This window comes from Ursus maritimus, unplaced genomic scaffold (assembly GCF_017311325.1).
Source record: "Ursus maritimus isolate PB19 unplaced genomic scaffold, ASM1731132v1 scaffold_22, whole genome shotgun sequence".
In the NCBI taxonomy this organism is placed as follows: Eukaryota; Metazoa; Chordata; class Mammalia; order Carnivora; family Ursidae; genus Ursus; species Ursus maritimus.
The window spans coordinates 6,088,597-6,109,650 of NW_024424675.1; the positions used below are offsets into that span (position 1 = coordinate 6,088,597).

General features: G+C 42.9%; 1 protein-coding gene across 3 annotated transcripts in view; it reads right to left on the minus strand.

Annotated features, from left to right (window-relative positions):
- Positions 1-13,916, minus strand: part of DTD1 (D-aminoacyl-tRNA deacylase 1) — a 188,241-nt gene extending 174,325 nt beyond the window's left edge. For 2 of the 3 annotated variants that reach the window (XM_040637946.1, XM_040637945.1), the window contains exons 1-3: positions 13,759-13,916; positions 7,745-7,835; positions 6,075-6,310 (exon numbers count right to left, since the gene is read on the minus strand). In XM_040637946.1, the coding sequence (XP_040493880.1) occupies positions 6,075-6,310; positions 7,745-7,835; positions 13,759-13,801 (370 nt within the window). In that variant the 5' untranslated portion in view covers positions 13,802-13,916. The remainder of the gene's footprint in view (positions 1-6,074; positions 6,311-7,744; positions 7,836-13,758) is intronic. The other variant, XM_040637944.1, reaches the window with a different exon arrangement.
- Positions 13,917-21,054: the final 7,138 nt, after the last annotated feature.

Below are 21,054 nucleotides of genomic sequence, written 5' to 3' on the forward strand. Positions count from 1 at the left end.
GGTGCAGAAAGGAGAAGTGGGAAAAAGTAGGCTGTAGTTCACCTTGGAAAATCAACTAAGCAAATCAAGGAATCACGAAAAGCTAGGATCTAAAAACAAGAGTGGATCGGGGAGCCTGGCTGGCTCAGTCGGTGGGGCATGCGACTCTTGATCTTGGGGATATAGGTTTGAGCCCCACGGTGGGTGCAGAGATTACTTAAAAATAAAATATTTTAAAAGAAACAAAACTAAAAATGGATATAGTTTGCCATCTGGGCAAAGGGAAGATAAACTAGTCACGGAGAGGACATAGTTAGTATAAGTCTAAGACCTAAAAGAGACAGGCAGAAATAAGTAAAGCAAACTGGTAAGCAAATCACTGACGAGAATGAATGAAAAGGAAGGAGTGAAAGAAAACTGATTTGGCCAAAATCAGTCACACATCTGCATCAGACTTCATGAGAGCCATCGGCTTATACCACAGTCCACCAGCCTTGCCATTTATCAACAAGGAAGATGTGCTCTTACATTGTGATTTCCTAAACTTACATTAACAATAATGCCCCTGGCATCACAGTCCTTGCTGAAGTATACAAAAGGCTTCCACTGAAAGCTCACTCAGGCTGCTAACATGCTTTATGTAGTAAAAAGAGTAGGAAATTAAACAAATCCATAAAAATTAAACACTAACCACGAAGCAAACACTAGATGTGGGCTTCCTCCTCCTAGCGCCTTCTCTTTGTGAACGAACCTGTAGGAGCCCTGGACATAATGGATGTCCCATGGAGTGAACAGAGCTGAGGCAATCAGAGAGCTGCTGCTCTCCTGAAATGTCTTTCCACGTTGATCTAGCTCTTTCTTTGCTACCCACGAGAGATCAGACCCCACAAAGAATACACAAGTAGCTCTTTCTAATATCATGGCAGCTTCTGATTTGCTCAACAAAGCCAAGAGGTGATTGCTTCCCTGGACCCATTACAAATGGCTCAGTGTTGGAACAAGAAGCTTGAGAGCAGAGAGCTCTCTTTCAACTATTCCATTTTGGTATAACATTTATTTTTTTCCTAACTATAAAAGCAATGCATGTTTAATACTCAACTTTGACAACATGTAACGCCTCCCACTGAACACTACTTTCAGTGCTCTTTCTGAAGGATGGAGATTCCCAATGGGCTGCCAAGGGTCACATCTGGACCCAGTTTCCTGGGCCCACTCAGTCAGTCTGAGTGTCCAATAAAGCACCCTTATCTCTGGCTCATTCTGCAGTAGAGGGCAAAAACTGATGAATGTATGCACTGGGTTTTTTCCCCCTAAATCAATCATTGGAAGAAGAGCCAGAGAACAGGAAAAACCCTTTGAGAGCACCAGAGTTATGAGCTATGCAGGATTAAAGATGGCCACAAACTCTGACATTCCTTCCACTGCAAGGTGGGTCTACATCCCTCCCCTGCAAGCTGGGTGGGCTGTGAGACTGCTTTATCCAATAGCATATGGCAGAAGTGATGCTGTACCCCTTTCCAGGCCTGGCCTCAAGGGGTTGGCACTCTCATTTCTTGTCTCTAGAAACGTCTGGTCTTGGAGTGCTCGCTGTGAGAGAAATCAGCCAAACATTAGAAATCAAGCTACCCTGGGACCACCAGGCTGTGAGAAGCTCAAGCGATGGGGGGAGACCCTAGAGAATAAGATGAGGCAGGAAAGACGGGAGGAGCAAGATGCACACGGGCCATCTTAGAAGTAGATCCCCCAGGCCCAGCCAACACCACGTGAATCAGAGACAAGAGCCCAGCCAAGCCCCTGTCTTAGATTCGTGACCCACAAAACTGTGAGGAAGACAGAATGGTTATTTTTAAGCCACTGAGTTTTGGAGTAGTATGTTATGCAGCAATAGCAAATAGGAGCATAAGGCAAGGTAGGCAAGTTCTTGAGAAGAGGAGACGCCCTCACAAAGACAAAGAGAACTGGCCCAGAGTGGGGAGGGGTGCCACGCCAGAAGCAAAGCAAAGAGTTCTAAACAGACTACACCCAAACAGGTCATGGGTGTTGAGAATTCTAATCATGTGGGTGTAGTGCATCAGCTCGGTCTCAAGTACCAACTCAAGGCGAATGGGGGCAGAACAGGCCTCAAAGAGCCATTTAGGGGAATTATACTACTTGCTCCTCCCTCCCAAGTGCCCAGAAAAGGGATAACCTCATTAATTGCACACATATCAATGACAGTCCCCTCTCCATCCCCATTGCCAGAAAGGCAATTCTGCTAGGACCACCCACTCCCCTTGACCACACCGCTTCTATTAATCCCACTTCCCAGCAGCCTCCAACAAAGCCAGTCAAGGACACACAAGTGGCACTTTCAGGTAGCCCCTCCTCAAGCATTTCTCCCATCACCCTTTCCAACAGCCCCAGACTTCCACTGTGGCTCCAGGTGGTCCCCAGGAGGTCAACTCCATACTCTATGAAACACATGACCTAAACCGAGTCATGCAGTCCATCCCATATTGGTTCATGGGTAGACATGTGACCTAAGCTGGCCCAATCAAAGTGTCCTTCAGGACTTCTGCTTGAAATGCAAAGACAAAGACTTGCTCTCCTTCTTGGGATGGTGAACTGTGAAGACTGCAAACATCGTGGCCATCCTGCAGAAGGCCTGCCTGAGGACAAGGCTGACATGCACGTAGACAAGCAGGCTCAAAGAATCCCAGAGAAATAATCATAGCAGTGATGACAGAGGGAATCTAGCCCAAGCTGAACCTGAGCTCATCATACCTCCACATTCTTCAATCATAAAGCCATAAGCCCTGTTTCACTGAAGACAGCTGAGCTGGGCTGGGCCTACGGGAAGAGATGCAGCTAGTAAGGAAGATCCTGAAAGGCGGGGCAGGGAGGGAACAGAGACAGGGAATAAAGGGACAATCTTCCCTCTATTAGATCCTTAACAACAAGTTAAAAGAAATAAACTAAATATAAATTTAAAATAAAGTTCCAGTCATTAAAGAGGAAAGGAGTGAAAATAAAAGCTAAATCTAATTAAGTCAATAGGCAAGACATGGAAGCAACCTAGATGTCCACTGATAGATGAATGCATAAAGAAGAGATGGTATATAGACACAAGAGAATACTATTCAGCCATTAAAAAGAAAAAAGAAGAAGGAAAGCCTGCCATTTGCAAGAACATGGATGAAACTTGAGGACTTTGAGTTAGACAGAGAAAGACAAATACTATATAATTTCACATACACGCAGAATCTAAAAAGCCCATCTCACAGACTCAGAGCACACACTGGTGGTTGCCAGAGGGAGGGGGTGGAGAGTGGGTGAAATGGGTGAAGGTGGCCAAAAGGTTCAAACCTCCAGTTGTAAGATAAATAAATTCTGGGATATAAGGTATGGCATAGTGACCAAAGTTAACAATACTGCAGCACATGTTTGAAAGTTACTAGGAGAGCAGATCTTAAAAGCACTCATCACAAGAAAAGTAAAACTGTAACTATGTGAGGTGATAAACTAACTGAACTTAACATTGGTAATCATTTTACAATATACCCATATATCAAACCATCATGTTGTATAACTAAAACTAATAGGGTATTACATGTTAATTGTATTAGAAAACTAGAAAAAACATTTTAAATATTTTCAAAAAGGAAATTAAACTACTTTAAGTCTTAAAATTGCTGAAGTGGCCCTGAGAATCTTAAAATAAAGAAAATGTATTTATTAGCAGTTGGTTTCTGTTCCATCATCCTTTCAGCTCTCAGAGGGCTCTCCATACTGGAGCCGGAAACCAAAAACTCAAAATTAAGCAAAACACAGCAAGCTTGTAAAACATGCTCTCTGCATCGTGTTCCACCAAAGACCATAAAAGAGGTAAAGAGCTGAAGGAGCAAGAGAGGCACTGCTGTTTCACTGAAGTGAAAGTGTTTCTGAAAGTTCAAAGGATTTGGAAATAAATTTTGATTAAAACTCTTCATATAAATCACATCAATTTTTATCAAAAACGATCAGATGGATCATATCTCCACAAACTTAAATTGTGGCCCATTATAAAATTTTAGTGTTTATAGTACATTATTTCAGGCACTTCAGAGAATTATCTGTATAAAATACAGATCATTTCAAATAGTAAAAGAACACAAAACATCTAACAATACACAAAACACTCTTCTTTAAGTACTCAGATGAAAGCTGTTTTGTTTTCACTTGAGCATTCCTTAACAACCACTAGTGTTTTCCCATTTAAAGTGCCTTCATTTATGCTTTTATCATATTCCTGTGCTCATCCTTTCAAGGGGCTTCAGTACATTCTAAAATATGTCTGAGATTACTCAGAAATGGGATGATTCTACAAATATCAAGCAGAGAAGACAATGACGACAGCATTTAATCCTCAGCTCAGCAAAGAAAAATAATTATTCAGAGGACCTGACTTAATTACTAATTTTGGGAAGAAACATGTTTGCAGCAAAGCCATGCCGAAGGATCCCAGCGGACACAGGGTGGGAAAAAATACTGGAGACCACCACGACCAGAATTGTGAATGGTGCTCTAAATCTGGATTATTTCCAGAAGACCCAAATACATTCTACTCTACCAGGACCCAAGTAGAGAGTGGGATTTGATTTAAGGCAGGGGTATCTTGATCACGGCAAACGGACACTTCACACAGGTAAGAAGAGAATTAAGAAGAAATGCTGGAGAGAGACAGGAGTATCACTCTTCTAAACCTAAGTGAATCTGATGAATTGACAATCCTCAATGTGGGGCTTTGCTACAGAGCTTCAAAATCAGGCAGTAACTTCTATTCCTTTAGGCTGAAAACAGGTCCAGTAAATACAGGATCAAGCTTTATTTCTTCCAGAGAAAGTCAAAGTATAGGAGATACTACAGAGGTAACTATCCAGAACTCTTAGACGTCTACAAAAGGGTATGATGGCAGCAAAAGAAACTGCAGTTAGATACTGAGACATTCTACTAAGGAAAGTCTCACACTAAGACGTATTACCAAAGGAAGCTAAACACTCTAATAGCTGTGAAGAAAAAGGCAAAACATGATGGTTTTAAAAGCAATCTGCCCCCAGAAACATGAAAACAGATTAGAAATGAATGCCCCTTTAAACAGACTCATAATTTCAGATTCATAATTCTCCCATAAACCAGGACCACTATTCCAAGGCACTTTTGAGACTAAACAGTCAAACTAAGTTGGCATTCCCGCCAATAAGTAGTTAAGCAAAGACGGATACCTTCACTGCCCAATATGACAACCATTAAGCACACATGGGTATTGGGTATTTGAAATGTGCCAGGTCCAAATTGAGATAGGCTATATGTATAAACTACACATCAAGATTTAGAAGACTTTAGCACCAAAAAAGAATGAAAAGTATCTCAATCAACTTTTTATATTGATTGTGAGGTGAAATCATACTATTTTGGGGTGCCTGGGTGGCTCAGTGGGATAAGCGTCTGCCTTCAGCTCAGGTTATGATCCCAGCGTCCTGGGATAGAGCCCCGCATTGGGCTTCCTGCTCAGCAGAGGCTCTGCTTCTCCCTCTCCCTCTGCTCCTCCCCCCTGCTTATGCTCTCTCACACACGCTCTGTCAAATAAACAAAAAAAACTTAAGAGAGAGAGAGAGAGAAAGAAAGAAAGAAAGAAAGAAATCCATACTATTTTGGATATATTTGGGTTAAATAAAATATGCTTTTAAAACTAATTTCACTTGTTTCTTTTTACTTTTTTTAATATGGCTACTAGAAACTGATGGCGACACGTGGCTCACATTTGCGGCTTGCATTGTATGTCTCTGTCGGACATGATAAGCAAGCAAAACAAAACAGCACTGTATCAAACACACTTCTGGCTTGCTAAACGTTTCACATGTGAACAGAAGAATGAAGAAGGGTAAACAGTATTGGGGCATTCAGAGGACTCCTACCACAGCAGGAGAACATACCACAAGTATGTTGTTTTAAGGAAATAATAAGCACAAACAACAAAGTTTCTGGAAAAGGAGATGCTATAATTGCAGATTCTCTTTTCCCCCTTCTGGAAGTATCCCAGAGACCCTCCTCTTGGGGCGGCTCGCCCTCCTGCCTACCTTTGATGAGCTCCGGCCTGTATGTCTTCCGCAGCTGCTCCAGGAAGCTGTTGTAGAAGCTCTCTGCCTGCTCTGTGGGCATGGCCAAGTGGAAGTCAGGCTTGTTGCCCTTGAGGACGCACTGGAGGGTGAACTGGCTGATGCACAGCACCTCGTACTGTTTGTCCATCACACTCTTTGCCCAGTGTTTCCCGCTCTCATCCTCAAACACACGCAGGTTTAAAATCTTTCTGACCCTGTGAGGAAAACAGTGGTGAGAGCTACCTGAAGAATCATAAGCCCCCCAACACACTCCATACCTCCAAAGTGTCACCAGCATCCTGTCAAATAAGGACAGAATGTTGACATAATAGTATATGTATTACATATATATAAGGACATAAGGAGCAAGGTATTTGGGTCTTGGGCAAGTTATTTATCCACTCTAGGCCTCAATTTCCTCATCTGTAATGTGAGATAGTAACAGACCTACCTCACAGGGCTGTTTGGGATTCCTTTTTTTTTTTTTTTTTGGCCCGTCCCCCCAGCAGCTACCCACGGGAACCAGAGCTAAGAACAACCACTCACTAACTGCTCCTTCACATTGGTGGACGTGTCAAGACATGGGTCCAATTCTAATTGTTTTTATAGAAGAATTCAATCTTTACACTGGAATAATGATACCCCATTTTTACATCCTTTTTTGGAGCTACTGAAGATGAACCACTGGGCAAACACCCTGGAGAAAACTCACGGTTACTGCAAATATGCAAAAAGACCTGGTGAAAGCCTCCCTGACAACTGTGTCACGTGCCTCTTGAGCCCCAGGAGGGCTTCCTTATAAATGTGGATGACAAAGAGCAGCCGCTTTGGTAAGGAAGAGGACCAGGGAACATTTATTCCTTAGTGGGAATTAAGTTCCAAGTCTGATTTCAACCTAATACAAAGGGATATTTGGGTAGATTTACACCCAGGTATGGGCACCAACAGGCAGAATAAAAAGACCCACACACATCTGAAGCAAATGTGCCAAGTAGCCCTGGGGGGATGGGGGGCAAATATGGGGATGGGGGAGGCGGCCTGTACTTAGCCAGTCAGGAAACAGCAAGGACAAACTCCTCACTTTAGCAAAAATAACACCAACTTCCAAGTCAGAGAGCCTGGATTCTAACTTGAATTCAGGTTTTCTGCTACATACATGTTCATGATCTTAGGCAAGTAATTTAACTGTCTGAGCTCCAGATCCTATGCATACAATGAACAACTGAGCATTTTTTAAATGCATAAATGGTGCCCAGTTCATACTGCTCAAACTGGAAAGAGAAATCATTCATAAGAAAAGAAGTTCGGTTTTGCATTAAGAGAACAGTTCGTGGAAAAAGGAGCAAAGAGGGACCAAGGCCTTGGGTTCCAGCTCTGCTACTGACTTAGTGGGCGTCACCTGACAAATTACTCTTCCTTGGTCTCCTCATCTGAAACACGGGAGATAACCATATTACATCAAATGGGACACAAATAAAAGTAACAGGGGTTCACTTCATAGGAACAAAATACTATCGAAGTTCCCAGTGTATGTATATATATAATTTAGATAGGTCAGTAGGTAGGTAGGTAGATAGAGATATATAGACAGAGATATAACCACTACATATCCCATTCAAATAGCAATGACTTAGAAATCTGCCTCTTACATGTGCTCCAGTTCCTTCTGTGTATCTTCCAGAGAAATACCAAGCAACACACAGATGCCCCGTCCAATAGCACTTATCTGCTCTCCTCCAACTAGAAAGGAAATAGTAAGGAAAAAAGACTCAGAACCAAACAGGTACCATGCCACACTTTTAAGTAACCAGAGGAATGTTTAAACATCACACATACTTCTTGTAACTTCTCTGACAAAATCAGTAGGTATTCAAAAATGAGTTTTATAGGGGCACCTGGGTGGCTCAGTTGATTAAGCATCTGCCTTCAGCTCAGGTCATGATTCCCAGAATCCCGGGATCAAGCCCCACATCAGACTCCCTGCTCAGTGGGGTGTCTGCTTCTCCCTCTGCCCCTCATCCACCCCACTCATGCTCTCACTCTCTCTCTCAAATAAACAAAATCTTTAAAAAAAAAAAAATGAGTTTCAAAAATGCAGTAAGACTATCAAGATTTATGTCCATTCTGACCTTTTATCTGGAATGAATGAGTTCTTAAATGAACAACCATTAAGCCAAATTTTAGGGCCATATTTTCATCTGTTACCTTGGGTAAAGCACCTCAAACTTTCCATGACAGACTTTGCCCATTTGTAAAAACAGAACAGAGTTTTCCTCCCCAGAGAATCCAGCTCAGCTGTATGTATTCTCTGAAAGGAGATGCCTGCTTTTCTTGGGAATCAGCAAATATGGTAACACAATATAGAGATAGCACAAAATAATAAACACTTATGTCAGAAAAGCAAAGAAATAATTTTTCTACTAAGAAAAGAAATATATTATACATAAAAACCACAGTTTAAAGGGTAAGCTTCAGGGTGCCTGAGGGATACAGTCAGTTGACATCCGGCTCAGGATTGTGGGATCAAGCCCTGTGTCAGGTTCCAGAGCTCGAGATTCTCTCTCCCTCTTCCTCGGCCCCTCCCCCTTCTCTAAAATAAACAAATAAATCTTTTTAAATAAAAAAATAATTAAATAAATACAAGTTAAGCTTCAACTCAGCAAACTTCTATCATTTCCCATTTCGGTACCAAACTTTGTAAGCCAATGACCTCCAAATCCCTTTCAATCATTCACCTCATACACAAAAAAACAAATCTCTGAATAAAAATGTCAAAAGTTTGTGTATGTTTTTACAGCCAAATATAGGCTTTACTACCATGAGGCAGTATCTCAGTCCTGGCACAGTTCTTAGGCCAAGATCCATCATTATCATGGTGAACCTAAATCCATATTTCAAATGTTAAATCTTCATAACACAAAATTTTTGGCCAACTTTTTGCCAAATCTCATTAGATTACTGACATCTTGTTATTTTACCATCTATTAACCTAATGCTCCAATCAGGAGAAGGGTAGACGCTGCCATTTTCCTGTTTGCTTCTGCTGGATAATAGTATCTATAAATATACCTGACAAGACATCATAAACTGGAACGTGTTGTCATATCCTGCAAGCTAAGGAAAGAATGAACCCCCCCCCCTTCCTTCACCTGACAAGGGACCACCTGACCTGCAGACCCTATGGGAGTATCAGCATCAAAACATTCCAACCCAAATATCAGTAAAGCTTAATTTCTCTTCTTGTTATACTAAAAAGTATTTTCTTCTGTGCTGCTTTGCTTATAATGGACTATGAGTGATTTACTGTTCTTTGAGCCAATGACTCAGAAGCTAAAACAGAAATAATCTATCCTGAAATAAGCAATAAACAATTAGGGTGTTTGCCTTGTTTGTGTTGCTTTAGAAAAAGCTTCTGGCTTTATTTGTTCTTTAAAGAAGTTACTATTATTTTCTTATAGTATCAATATATTTTTTTAAATTTTCCCCATAGTATGTTTTAAAAGCTTAAATATAATGGCTATTGAGTTATAGCCACCATTAAATTAATGCATAAGCATTATAGAAAATTTGGAAAATATAAGAAACAGGAAGGAAGAAAAGAATACCCAAAGACAAACACTTCAATATTTCAATGATTTCCTTTTGATATTTTCTCCATCCACAGGTTTTACTTTATATTTTCAACCACTGTAATAATATTGTATATAAATTTTTGTGTCCCATCTTTTCTCTTAACAGTGCATAAGGATTTTGTCATGTTATAAGCTTTTCCTAAACATCTTTTAACAGTTACATCCCATCAAGTGGAATAGCTGCATTCCATCCAATGGACTGACTAACCATCCCGTTTGGCTGGATGTAGAATTTGTTTCAAAATTCTCACTTCAATAAATAACACTGTAGGGAAAATTTTTGTATACTAGACTTTAGACTTTACATTTTAGAGCAGTTTTAAGTTCACAGCAAAACTGAGCAAAGATACGGAGATTCAGGGTGCCTGGGTGGCTTAGTCAGTTAAGTATCTGACTCTTGATTTGGGCTCAGGTCAAGATCTTGGGGTCGTGAGATCGAGCCCTACATCAGGCTCTGTGCTGAGCATGGAACCTGCTTAAGATTCTCTCTCTCCCTCTGCCCCACAACACCTCTTAAAAAAAAGAAAAAGGTACTATACTCACTGCCCCCATACATGCATAGCTTCCCCATTGTCAACATCCCCCACCACAGGGGTACATTTGTTACAACTGATGAACCTGCACCAACATTTCATTATCACTCAAAGTCCATAGTTTATTAGGGTTCACTCTTTGTCTTGTACATTCTATAGGTTTGGACAAATATACAATAACATGTATCCACCATTACGGTATCATACAGAGTAGTTTCACTGCCCTAAGAATCCTCCCTGCTCTGCCTATTCATCCCTCTATTTTCTTGTAATTAGTATTCTCTTCTTAGAATAGATTCTGAAAAGTAGAATCACTATTCAAAATGATTCAAATCACTACCTTCAGAGTTTTATGCTTCCCCCTCTCCCTCAGCCACTCTCGTGCTCTCTCTCTCTCAAATAAATAAATAAAATCTTCAAAAAAATATTTTTTTAAAGGGGGGGCGCCAGGGTGGCTCAGTCAGTTAAGCATCTGCCTTCGGCTCAGGTCACGGTCCCAGAGGGGCTCCTTGCTCAGCGGGAAGCCTGCTTCTCCCTCTGCCGCTCTTTCATACTCCCTCTCTCGCAAAAAAATAAAATCTTTTAAAAAGTTTTTTGAAGAGTTTCAACATTTTTATAATGTATCTTAATAAGAAACAAATTATGACCCAAAGCCTATATATAACATAGTCTGCTCTCTTATTTTGGAGTAGTTTTGCTCCCCCCTCCAGGGATAAGTAGAAACTAGGAGTTCCAAAGCATTCTTTTATTATAGACAAATGGATTTCCAAGAGAAAAAACTTGAGAATCACCATTTTAGACAACAGATCACAGGGCCAGAAAAGACCTGAGATATTTGGTCAATCTCCCATGTATACTGGCACCACCTCTTCTTCAAGAATTCACAACTGGGGGGGCACCTGGGTGGCACAGCGGTTAAGCGTCTGCCTTCGGCTCAGGGCGTGATCCCGGCATCATGGGATCAAGCCCCACATCAGGCTCCTCCGCTATGAGCCTGCTTCTTCCTCTCCCACTCCCCCTGCTTGTGTTCCCTCTCTCGCTGGCTGTCTCTCTCTGTCAAATAAATAAATAAAATCTTTTAAAAAAAAAAAAAAAGAATTCACAACTGGGGCACCTGGGTGGCTCAGTCGGTTAAGTGTCTGCCCTTGGCTCAGGTCATGATCCCAGGGTCCTGGGATCGAACCCCTCATCGGGCTCCCTGCTCAGCAGGGAGTCTGCTTCTCCTCCCTCTCCCTCCTCCTCTCTACTCATGCTCTGTCCCTCTCTCTCCCTCCCCCAAATAAATAAATAAAATATTTAAGGAAAAAAAAAGAATTCACAACCTCTCAAATCAACTCATTCATGCCCATTTTAGATCCTCTTCCCAACGTTCTACGATTCTATTCAGATTTGAGCTGCTGAAGCTGACTGATGGGACATGGGAGTTACCACACTTTGCCGCCTGTGTAACCAAATGAGTATGTCTGAAATGTTCCATAATAAAGCTTTTAAAATTAGATTATTACAATAACCATGCTAAGGCATCAAAATGTGCTTGACCAATCTCATTAAGTGAGTCTGCCACATAATAAGATATGACTCCTAATATTGTACTCGGACCCAACCATAAAATCGGAAGTGACATCTTAGAACCCCCGTAATAAAGTGCCATTCGTGTACAGCCATGTTTCACTGAAGCCAGTCACATTCTTAAGGAATCAGAAAATCTTTCCATTACAGTTCAACCAGAAGTCCTGGCTAACCTGAAGGTCCCTCCAGCACTGACAGAGAATTCCATTTTATTTAACAATTTCCCACAATTAATACCCTTCTCTTTTTTTAAATACCCTAATCTTTTTTTTTTTTTAAAGATTTTATTTATTTATTTGACAGGGACAGCCAGCAGAGAGGGAACACAAGCAGGGGGAATGAAGCAGGCTCATAGCGGAGGAGCCCGATGTGGGACTCGATCCCAGAACGCCGGGATCACGCCCTGAGCCGAAGGCAGAAGCTTAACGACTGCGCTACCCAGGCGCCCCTACCATAATCTTTTTTAATATGCAGGTCTGTTTGTTGGTTTTTAACTAAGAGCACCCAATTTAAATAGTAAACTAAAATCACTCAAACTATTCAGCAAATCTCACAAAATACATGTCCCCAATATTCCAGATCAGCAGAATGAAGAGTGCAAGAGAAGATTAGAACTTAAATTCCTCAAAGTTCACTCACTGTTGGTGATGACCACATAGAGCAGAATAAAAAGCAAAAAAAATCTTTTCATCTCTGAATTTCCCCAGTTTTAGTTCATTTAAATATTAACTGAAAGGACAAAAAAACCTTTGTCTTAAAGCCCATAAATCCCAAAGCTGTTCTGTTCCGTATTACTCCAAGACCATATCCAAAATCAGTTAACAGAACAGCTTAGAAATCATTAGGCAGCATTGAAAAGTACACTCTCAGATGTAAATATATGGTTTTGCTGGGTTTGGTTGTTTCTTTAGGGGATTTTGTTGCTTTGTTTTTAAATTTATACTTTTGTGGGCACAAGAACACACACTTGGTGCAGACTGGCTGAAGAAAAGGATATCTGGAATTACTTGGACTGAAACAATACTATTAAGTCTGGGAAAAAAACAGAAGGCTAGAAGGCAATCTAAAATTAGTCATTAAAATTTTTTTTAACATCTTTTTATCTCGGTTTGACTTTTTAAAACGACTACCTTATATACAATAATCATCTGGATCTCTGACGTTCGAACTAGGCTATAGTGATCCAGCAATGACTAATGGCTGGGTGCCTTGGTCCACAAGAAACTGGTGGCAAAGAGAAATATCTCATCCAGAATTCTTTAGACTCCATCCCTGCAGGGTTAGAGAAGTGAGAAAGAAAGGTGTCCTGGGGGCGGGGATCATTCTGTATCTAGTCTGGGCGCTGGTCACGTGGGTGTGCATAACTGTCAGAACTCATCCATATGAACAACTCTTCATATCTGTGCATTTTATTGGCAGTCAAGCTCCATAAAAACTGGGACATGTAGACAATGGGCAAAAATGGGAAATTTAAAACAGAACGTTGTAAGGGGGGGAGGAGGGGTCCCTGCTCCGGAAATGCTGCCTACGTGTTGTTTGTGCAACATTCCACCGAAGAATGGGCCATGGGGATGCTCGGAGGTTCTACCACCCGGTACTCGGGACCAAAAAAAAACAAACAAAACAAACAAAAAAGACGATAATAAGGCGCGTTTATCGTGAACCCAAAGCAGAACCCTGCAGCGAGGGCCGCGCTGGGGCCCGCGGGGCACGTGGACTGCTGCTCTGAGGCCGCGGCGACGCCCAGAGCCAACCGGGGGACTCCGGGCTGCAGGGGCCGAGCTCGCCAGGGCCCGCAGCGGCCGTAGCCGCCCCGGGGACGGCCCAAGGGAACCCTCGCGGGGGCGGCCGGGGAGTGCCGGGCGCGGGGTCAGGGGTGGTTCCTCCCGGGCCCGGCCCCGGCCCCGGCCCCGGCCCCGCCCGACTGACCTGTGACGCTGGCCCGGGTGACGCGCTGCACCACGGCTTTCATGGCGGCGGCTGGGGCGAGTGGGGCGGCGCCGCGCTCCTTCCGGCCTCGCGACTCTGCGGGCGCCTCGGCGGCCGGCGCCCTCTGCGGGTGACACCAGGAAGCGCGCCGAACGGCCCGGTCGGACCCGGTTGGCAGTGACACGCCCACGTCGGACACGCCCACCCACAGGTCGGCCCCGCCCGTCGGTCACGCCCACTTGGTGGTAGGTCCCGCCCCTTCCTCGGTCCCGTCCCAGCCACAGGTGGGCCCAACCCCCACCAGATCCTGAAACTCCCCCACCCCTCCACCCCCGCCCCCTACGCAGACTCAACTCATGCCCAAACCAGAGTTTCTGCACCTGATGTTTCTCACATCCCCGACCTAAAATCCAATAGTCCCTAAATCCCAGCTTTGTCCTGAATCCTAATCCTATGTTCCTCGTTCCACCCTTCCACCCCTTTGTCCCGACGCTCCGAAATTCCTTTTCCCTTGTCTTCCTGCCTCAGTGGCTTCTCAGAAACTAGACAGAACAGAATCTGCTGCCTAAAATAGCCATTTAACTACGGGATGTATTTATATGACTTAGCCATGCCATGGCAGAGCGGAGTAATGAGCCTGTAATTCTGATTCCTCTAATACTAATATTTAGCAGCTCCCCCCACCCAGGATTGTTAGAAGATTTAAATAAAATAGGCAGTGTAAAAATCACTCGAATGCGGCAAAGGACTGTACCGGTATTACCCTAACAAATTATTATCACTGATAAAAATAAGCCCCTTTCATGGGTGCCTGGGTGGCTCAGTGGGTTAAGTGTCTGCCTTCTGCTAAGGTCATGATCTCAAGGTCCTGGGATCAAGCCCCAAGTCAGCAGGGAGTCTGCTACTCCCTCTCCCTCTGCCTCTCCCCTCCTCTCTCCTCATGCTCTTTCTCGGTCTCAAATAAATCTTAAGATAAATAAATAAATAAAATTAAAAAATAAGCCCCTTTCAGTGTGCCTTCTTCTCAAAACCCTCTAATAGTATTAGAGGGTGTAGAATGATGACATTCAGAACACTCTATCCCAAAATATGGCAACTCGGCATATTGAATACTGTAAACTAACGGAGCTTGAGTAAACAGCAGGATCAGGAAAGTCACTCTGAACTTCCCCCCACCCTTCTCCCCTGAAACAAGTCATAAATCCTTGTGTGAGAGGTGCCCTCCCAACACCTTGATCTGCAAAAACAAAGGGATAGTAAGAACAAACAGGCCTTGCTAAATTTCCGCCAGTTTACTGTGCTTACCTCATACTCCTTGACCTATTATATTCCTCCATGATGTTCACTCTTCATTAAAAATAGCATAAGAATACGCAAGTCTGTTTCTTTGAGTCTTCATTTTCTTGTGCACCCCTGTCCTGTAAAACTTAATTAGGTTTGTGTACTTTTCTCCTGTTAATCTGTCTTTGTCAGCTTAATTGTCAGAGCCAACCAGAGACCCTAAGAGTGAGAAAAACTTAAAATTTGACATTTTTTACATTAAATCAGCATAGCTCAAACATTTTGATGTCAAGATCCCTTTACATTCTTAAAAATTATTGAACACCCCAAATAGCTTTTGTTTATCTAGGTTATATCTAAAGAGATTTACTGTATTAGAAATTACAACTAAGAGGGGCGCCTGGGTGGCTCAGTCGTTAAGCGTCTGCCTTCGGCTCAGGGCGTGATCCCAGCATTCTGGGATCGAGCACCACATCAGGCTCCTCCACTGGGAGCCTGCTTCTTCCTCTCCCACTCCCCCTGCTTGTGTTCCCTCTCTCGCTGGCTGTCTGTCTCTGTCAAATTAAAAAAAAAAATCTAAAACAAGGTACAACAAAGAAAAATCGTTAAACATTGATTTATAATACATTTAAAAACAACAATAATAAATTCATCATATGCTAACATTAGAACAATGAGGTCATTACACACCATGGAACCTCTGGAGACCCCCATCATATACTCCTGAAGGAGTAAGCGTGAAAAAGGCAAAGATTGTCTATATATTGTTATAGAAAGAGTTGGCAATCACAGATCCTCTAAAGGGACACTTTGAGAACCGCTGGATTTGATAATGGCATTAAATCAATATTAATTTCCTGATTTGTGTGTAAAAGAACATCCTTGTTTATAGAAAATATGCACTGAAGTATTTAGAGGTATAAAGGCACATCATATCTGCAATTTACTATCAAATGGTTTGGAGAAAAATAATATATACAGAGAAAGAGAGTGAGAAAGCAAATGAAATAAAATGTTGGCAATTTGGAAGGGAAGGGAGCTTATTTTTCCGTAAGCTGGAAATTACTTCAAAACAAAAGGTTTTAGAGCTAACCCTGGCTGCCTCAGTCGGAGAAGAGTGCGACTCTTGATCTCAGGGTTGTGAGGTCGAGCCCCGCGTTGGACATAGGGATTACTTGAAAATAAAAATATTTAATTAACTAATTAATTAATTAAAGGTTTTAAAAACATACCAAAACACCCAGGTTCTTTTTTTTACATTTATTGAATTAAAAAAGGTCAATACCAGAGGCAAAAGCAGGTCCCTCTTCCAGGGGCCTACTCCCCTCTGCACACGTTCTCCTTTGGTTTCTCAATTGCTACTCTCCCCTGGGTTCCCTTCTTTCCCTGTCTTCCTCCACTCCACTTGCGTGTGACAAGCCTTCAGGGCCCTGTGCTCCCTGGCTTTCCCCACCATTCTCATCTTTTTAAATCCCACCTTCATGCCACCAACTCACATTTTCATTTCTACTCCAGATATCTCCTGTGAGTTTGTGCTTCCAAATACCTTCTTCACATCTCCATTTCCATGAATCACAGACGTCACAAAGTGAATAGATTTTAAATGGAATTCAGGATTTCCATCCCTGTTATATAATAAAGAATTTGTCTGGTCTTTGTTCTGGGTTTCTGTCACAGAGCTTTTAAAATCCTCAGAATCCCCCAAGTGATAGGAGTGTGTTTGTTCTTCGTGCCCCTTGATCACACCTGACTTTATGCTATTAAGACAGTTCAAGAGGGGAGCTGGTCACCAGAAAGATCCATCATGTGAGTCATTTTGACAAACCTGAAGAAGTCACAGAAACTACCAAATTTGTAGCCCATTAGTCAGAAATACAGATGGCTTGGGGACCCCTGAAATGAATCTGGCATCTGAAGTAAGAGCAGCCTTGTTGGGGATGTGCCCTTAAACTTGCAGGGTCAGGGCTAAGTCTGGATGGTTAGTGCCAGGACCGAATTGCAATATACTGGTTGGTGTTAGAAGAATTCCACAAGCCCTCCATACTCCACCGCCTGGGTCATCACTATCTAAATAAATGGCTCCAATGTTTCCTAGAGTCATAAGTGACTCATAGTTGCCCTCTTTCCCTCTCCCCAAGTATCTAGTCCATCAACAAATCTTCTCACCTCCAAAACATACCCCCCAGTGCCCTCTTCTCTCCACCACCATGTCGTCCTGTCACATGCTCCCCATCATCTCTCACTGGGATTTCTACCACAGCTCTCTCACTTATCTCCCTACTGCCTTATTGATCCCCCTCCAACCCATGCTCCATACAGAGATAAAAGTGCTGTTCCTAGAGTATAAATTCTTCACTTTCCAGACTGATATTCTTTACATTTCTCAAACAAATCCATTTGTTCTTACCTCAGGACCTCAGCATCTGCTGGTCCTCCATCTGGAATATTCTCCCCCCATTCTTTGTACATCTTGCTCCTCTCCTTCCTTTAAGTTTTCAACTCAAAGCCTTCCTCCTCGGACAGACTTTCCCTGACCACACAGACGAAGGTGTCCCTGTTCCCCATTATTTCCCATCACAGTCCCATGGTTCTTCCCTCATATTCTGACAACTCTTTCTTTCTTTCTTTCTTTCTTTCTTTCTTTCTTTCTTTCTTTCTAATCGATTTACTTGAGAGAGAGAGCACGAGCAGGCGGAGGAACAGAGGGAGAAGCGGAGTCCTGAGCCAAAGGCAGACGCTTACCCAGGCGCACCCACACTCTGGCAACTTTCAGTTACTCTAGTGCCTCTTAGGCTGTGTTCTATTCATGTATCCGAAGCATCTAACACAGTACCCAGAGCTCAGGCAGTATTGTTCAATTAGAATGTGTGAACGTGACTTTTTGGTTAACAATGTACCCTAGACTTATAAGTATGGCTGGGGCTTCCAGGAATTCTATCCAGACCCGAAGTCCAGAGGTACAGGAGACTACCTCTTCCTGATCCTTCCTCTGAAGCTAGGACATCTTGCCCTGGAAGCCCCTGGCTCTTGGCGAGCCAGAATGAGATCACATGACCACGCTTAACCCAATCACTGGAAGGGAGATGGGACTTGACCCACCCCCCACCCCCACCCACATGATTGGCTGAGACAAAAGGATCTTGCCTCCGGGCATACAGCCCTCCAGGGGGTTACAGGAAGTGTGTGAGAAGAGGGGATCTGGAGCTGTTACAGTGTCTAGAGGTGGTTACTGGCATTTAAGGACCAGAGAATTTGCACTGCCGAGCCTCTAGCAACACCGGGGGCAGCCCACAAACGGGATTGTCCCATCATAGTGCCAGCAGTGCCCTCTTTGAGAAACACGGACTTGGACAACCAGGACCTGGGACGGAGGCCCCGGGACGGAGCCAGTTCCCCTAAAGCACGAGATGGCGTGGACTTACCGGTCTGTAATAAAGGGGGAACGCAGGTAGTGGATGCCGGGAAGGCAGTCCGCAGTGTCTACCGAAAGGTCGTTTTCAGCTCAGTGCCTTGTTGAGCAAGTTTTATTGAAGAGGCTTCTGCCTGAATCTTTCCAGCTATCTCTAAATTCCTGAAAGCGGGATTGCTGGATCAAAGAATATGCCATTTTCCGTTTTGATACGCACTGCTAAACTGCGCTGCTGAAGAAGTGTGTTAACGCCGGGGTAAGCCCTGTTTCAGAGGACAGGCAAGTTCCGTGCGGCAAACAGCTCCCTGGGGTGCCAAGAGCCAGGCAGCTGGAGGACTACAGGAGGGGACTGGACTTAAAGAAGAAGGCGTTCGCACCTGATTTTCAGGACTACCTAAGACACATTTTACTCCTGATAATAGTAGCATGGGCACAAAGCACTGTCTCAGTAGAAAGTCATAACCCTGTCATTGAACAGGGTAGATACTAAGCCTCTTCATCAAAAGGAACCGAGGCTCAGAAAAGTAGAGAAGATTTTCCTATCATGGAAAGTCAGATTCAATTTTTTAAAATAAATTAAGGGGGAGATGGGATTTGCTTAGAGTTACATCAACTGTAACAGAGACCCAAGTAACAGTGGCTTGAACTTCACAGAAGTGGATTCTTTTTCTCATAAAACCCTGCACCGGTATGGTTTTCCACAAGGCCAGAGAAGTCGATTCATTTCTTTTAGTTGTTGTTGTTGTTTTTAATATTTTATTTTTAAGTAATCTTTACACCCAACATGGCCTCGAACTCACAACCCTGAGATCAAGATTTACACACGCTACTGACTGAGCCAGCCAAGCGCCCCTTGTTTTTTTTGTTCTACCATCCTTTGGGAGTTGTCTTCATCCGAATGAATGGTGCAATGGTCAAGATGGCTCACAACCACCTTCCTGCTCTTCCAGGAGGAGGGGCCTCAGGAAGGGGAGCGCATGCCCAGATGGCTCATCACTCACACCCCATGACAGTTGTGGCCCACTTTCCTTTGAAAGAGGCCACAGACTTTGGCAAATACTCCTGTGGAAGAAAAAGTCAACAGTCTCTGCCACAAATTCCAAATAAGAGTACTTTCCTGAAGACATTGTGTTAATGAACTGTCCGTTTCCAACCATTTTAAATAGAAGATATTATTGACCTGACATCAATCTGAAACGAAGAAATAACTGTTCACCCCAGCACCTGTGAGTTGTGCATTGAGTAATCACTTCCACATTCCCTCCAGGGTGGTGACTATAGTAGGTTCTCTATGAATAAAGGAAGAAAGAATGAGTGAAAAATGAACTGGCAAGCTTCTGCTTCTGAGTTACCTGTGCTATGGGAGATGTCTTCTGTGTAATAGTAATATCTAGATATGACATTTTTTAGCACTTGAAATACATTTAATAATAGCGTGGCTCAGTCAGTTGAGCATCAGACTCTTGGTTTCAGCTCAGCTCATGATCTCGGGGTCATGAGATCGTTCTCTACATGGATATTCCCTCTCTCCTCTCCCTCTGCCCCTCCCCCTGCTCACACTCTCTTTCTCTTAAACAACAAACAAATAAATAAATAAATAAATACTTTAATATTAAAAATTCCTTTTGCATATTCAACCTTTCTATGATGATACGGGATGCTGCTGTGGTTCAAATCATCAACCAACATCCTATTAGACAACAAATAAATACAGCCAATGGATAAAATATTTAGCCAAACTGCTACATTCACTGGACTGAATTCAATTGGACTCTTAATTCACCGGACTTCTATTTTTAATAGATCCCTGATGGTATTTTTTCACTTGTTATCTGGCCCTCACAAAAGCATAAAGCATTCTGGTAACTTATAGCTTTCTGGCATTTGGATTCTAGGAAAACAAAAAGTTTTCAGTGTTTCTTTCCAAAGCTTATCATCAATAGTTCCCTCTATGTTTTATGAGAGGAGGTTGGCATAGTACCAACGGCTTAACTTTTGGCACCAGAAAACCCTTGCTTTCTGTCCCAGCTCTGCCACTCTCTGTGTGACCTTAGGAAATGTGGTTTGACCTCATTTAGCCTCCGTCTTTTTATCTCTAAAGTGGGGGAGAATATCTTCTTCGGATTGTGGCAAGGAGGAAATGTAATATAGCTCTCAGAAAATGATCTTGAAGCGAATCTGAAAATAAGCATATCTTTACAATGACATATCCATCATCTCTGTCCAGGCCATATCTGTCATTTTGGAAATGATAGATCATACAATTCATCTTAAAAGTCTAATTCATGCAGGTAAAGCAGAGCTCCCCCAAATGTTTAAAGCCCAACATTCTGCATGCTAGAGCACGCTGGAGCACAGCGCCCTGCAAAAAGCATGTTTTTCAGCTCCAGCAGGTGGATTGCTAATGCTTAGGAGAACCTTAACTTTGTTGCTTCTTTGACTTCTGCCACTCAGGCATATTTCCAGTTCCATCAGTACACAATTGGGTACAATTTTCTTCTCTGAAAATACACTAAGTCCAGGAGAATCTCATGTTCACTTTGATGTATACTGAATCTGTGATGGAAAAAAACAGAAAAATATGGCAAGATAGTCCTCTGATATCA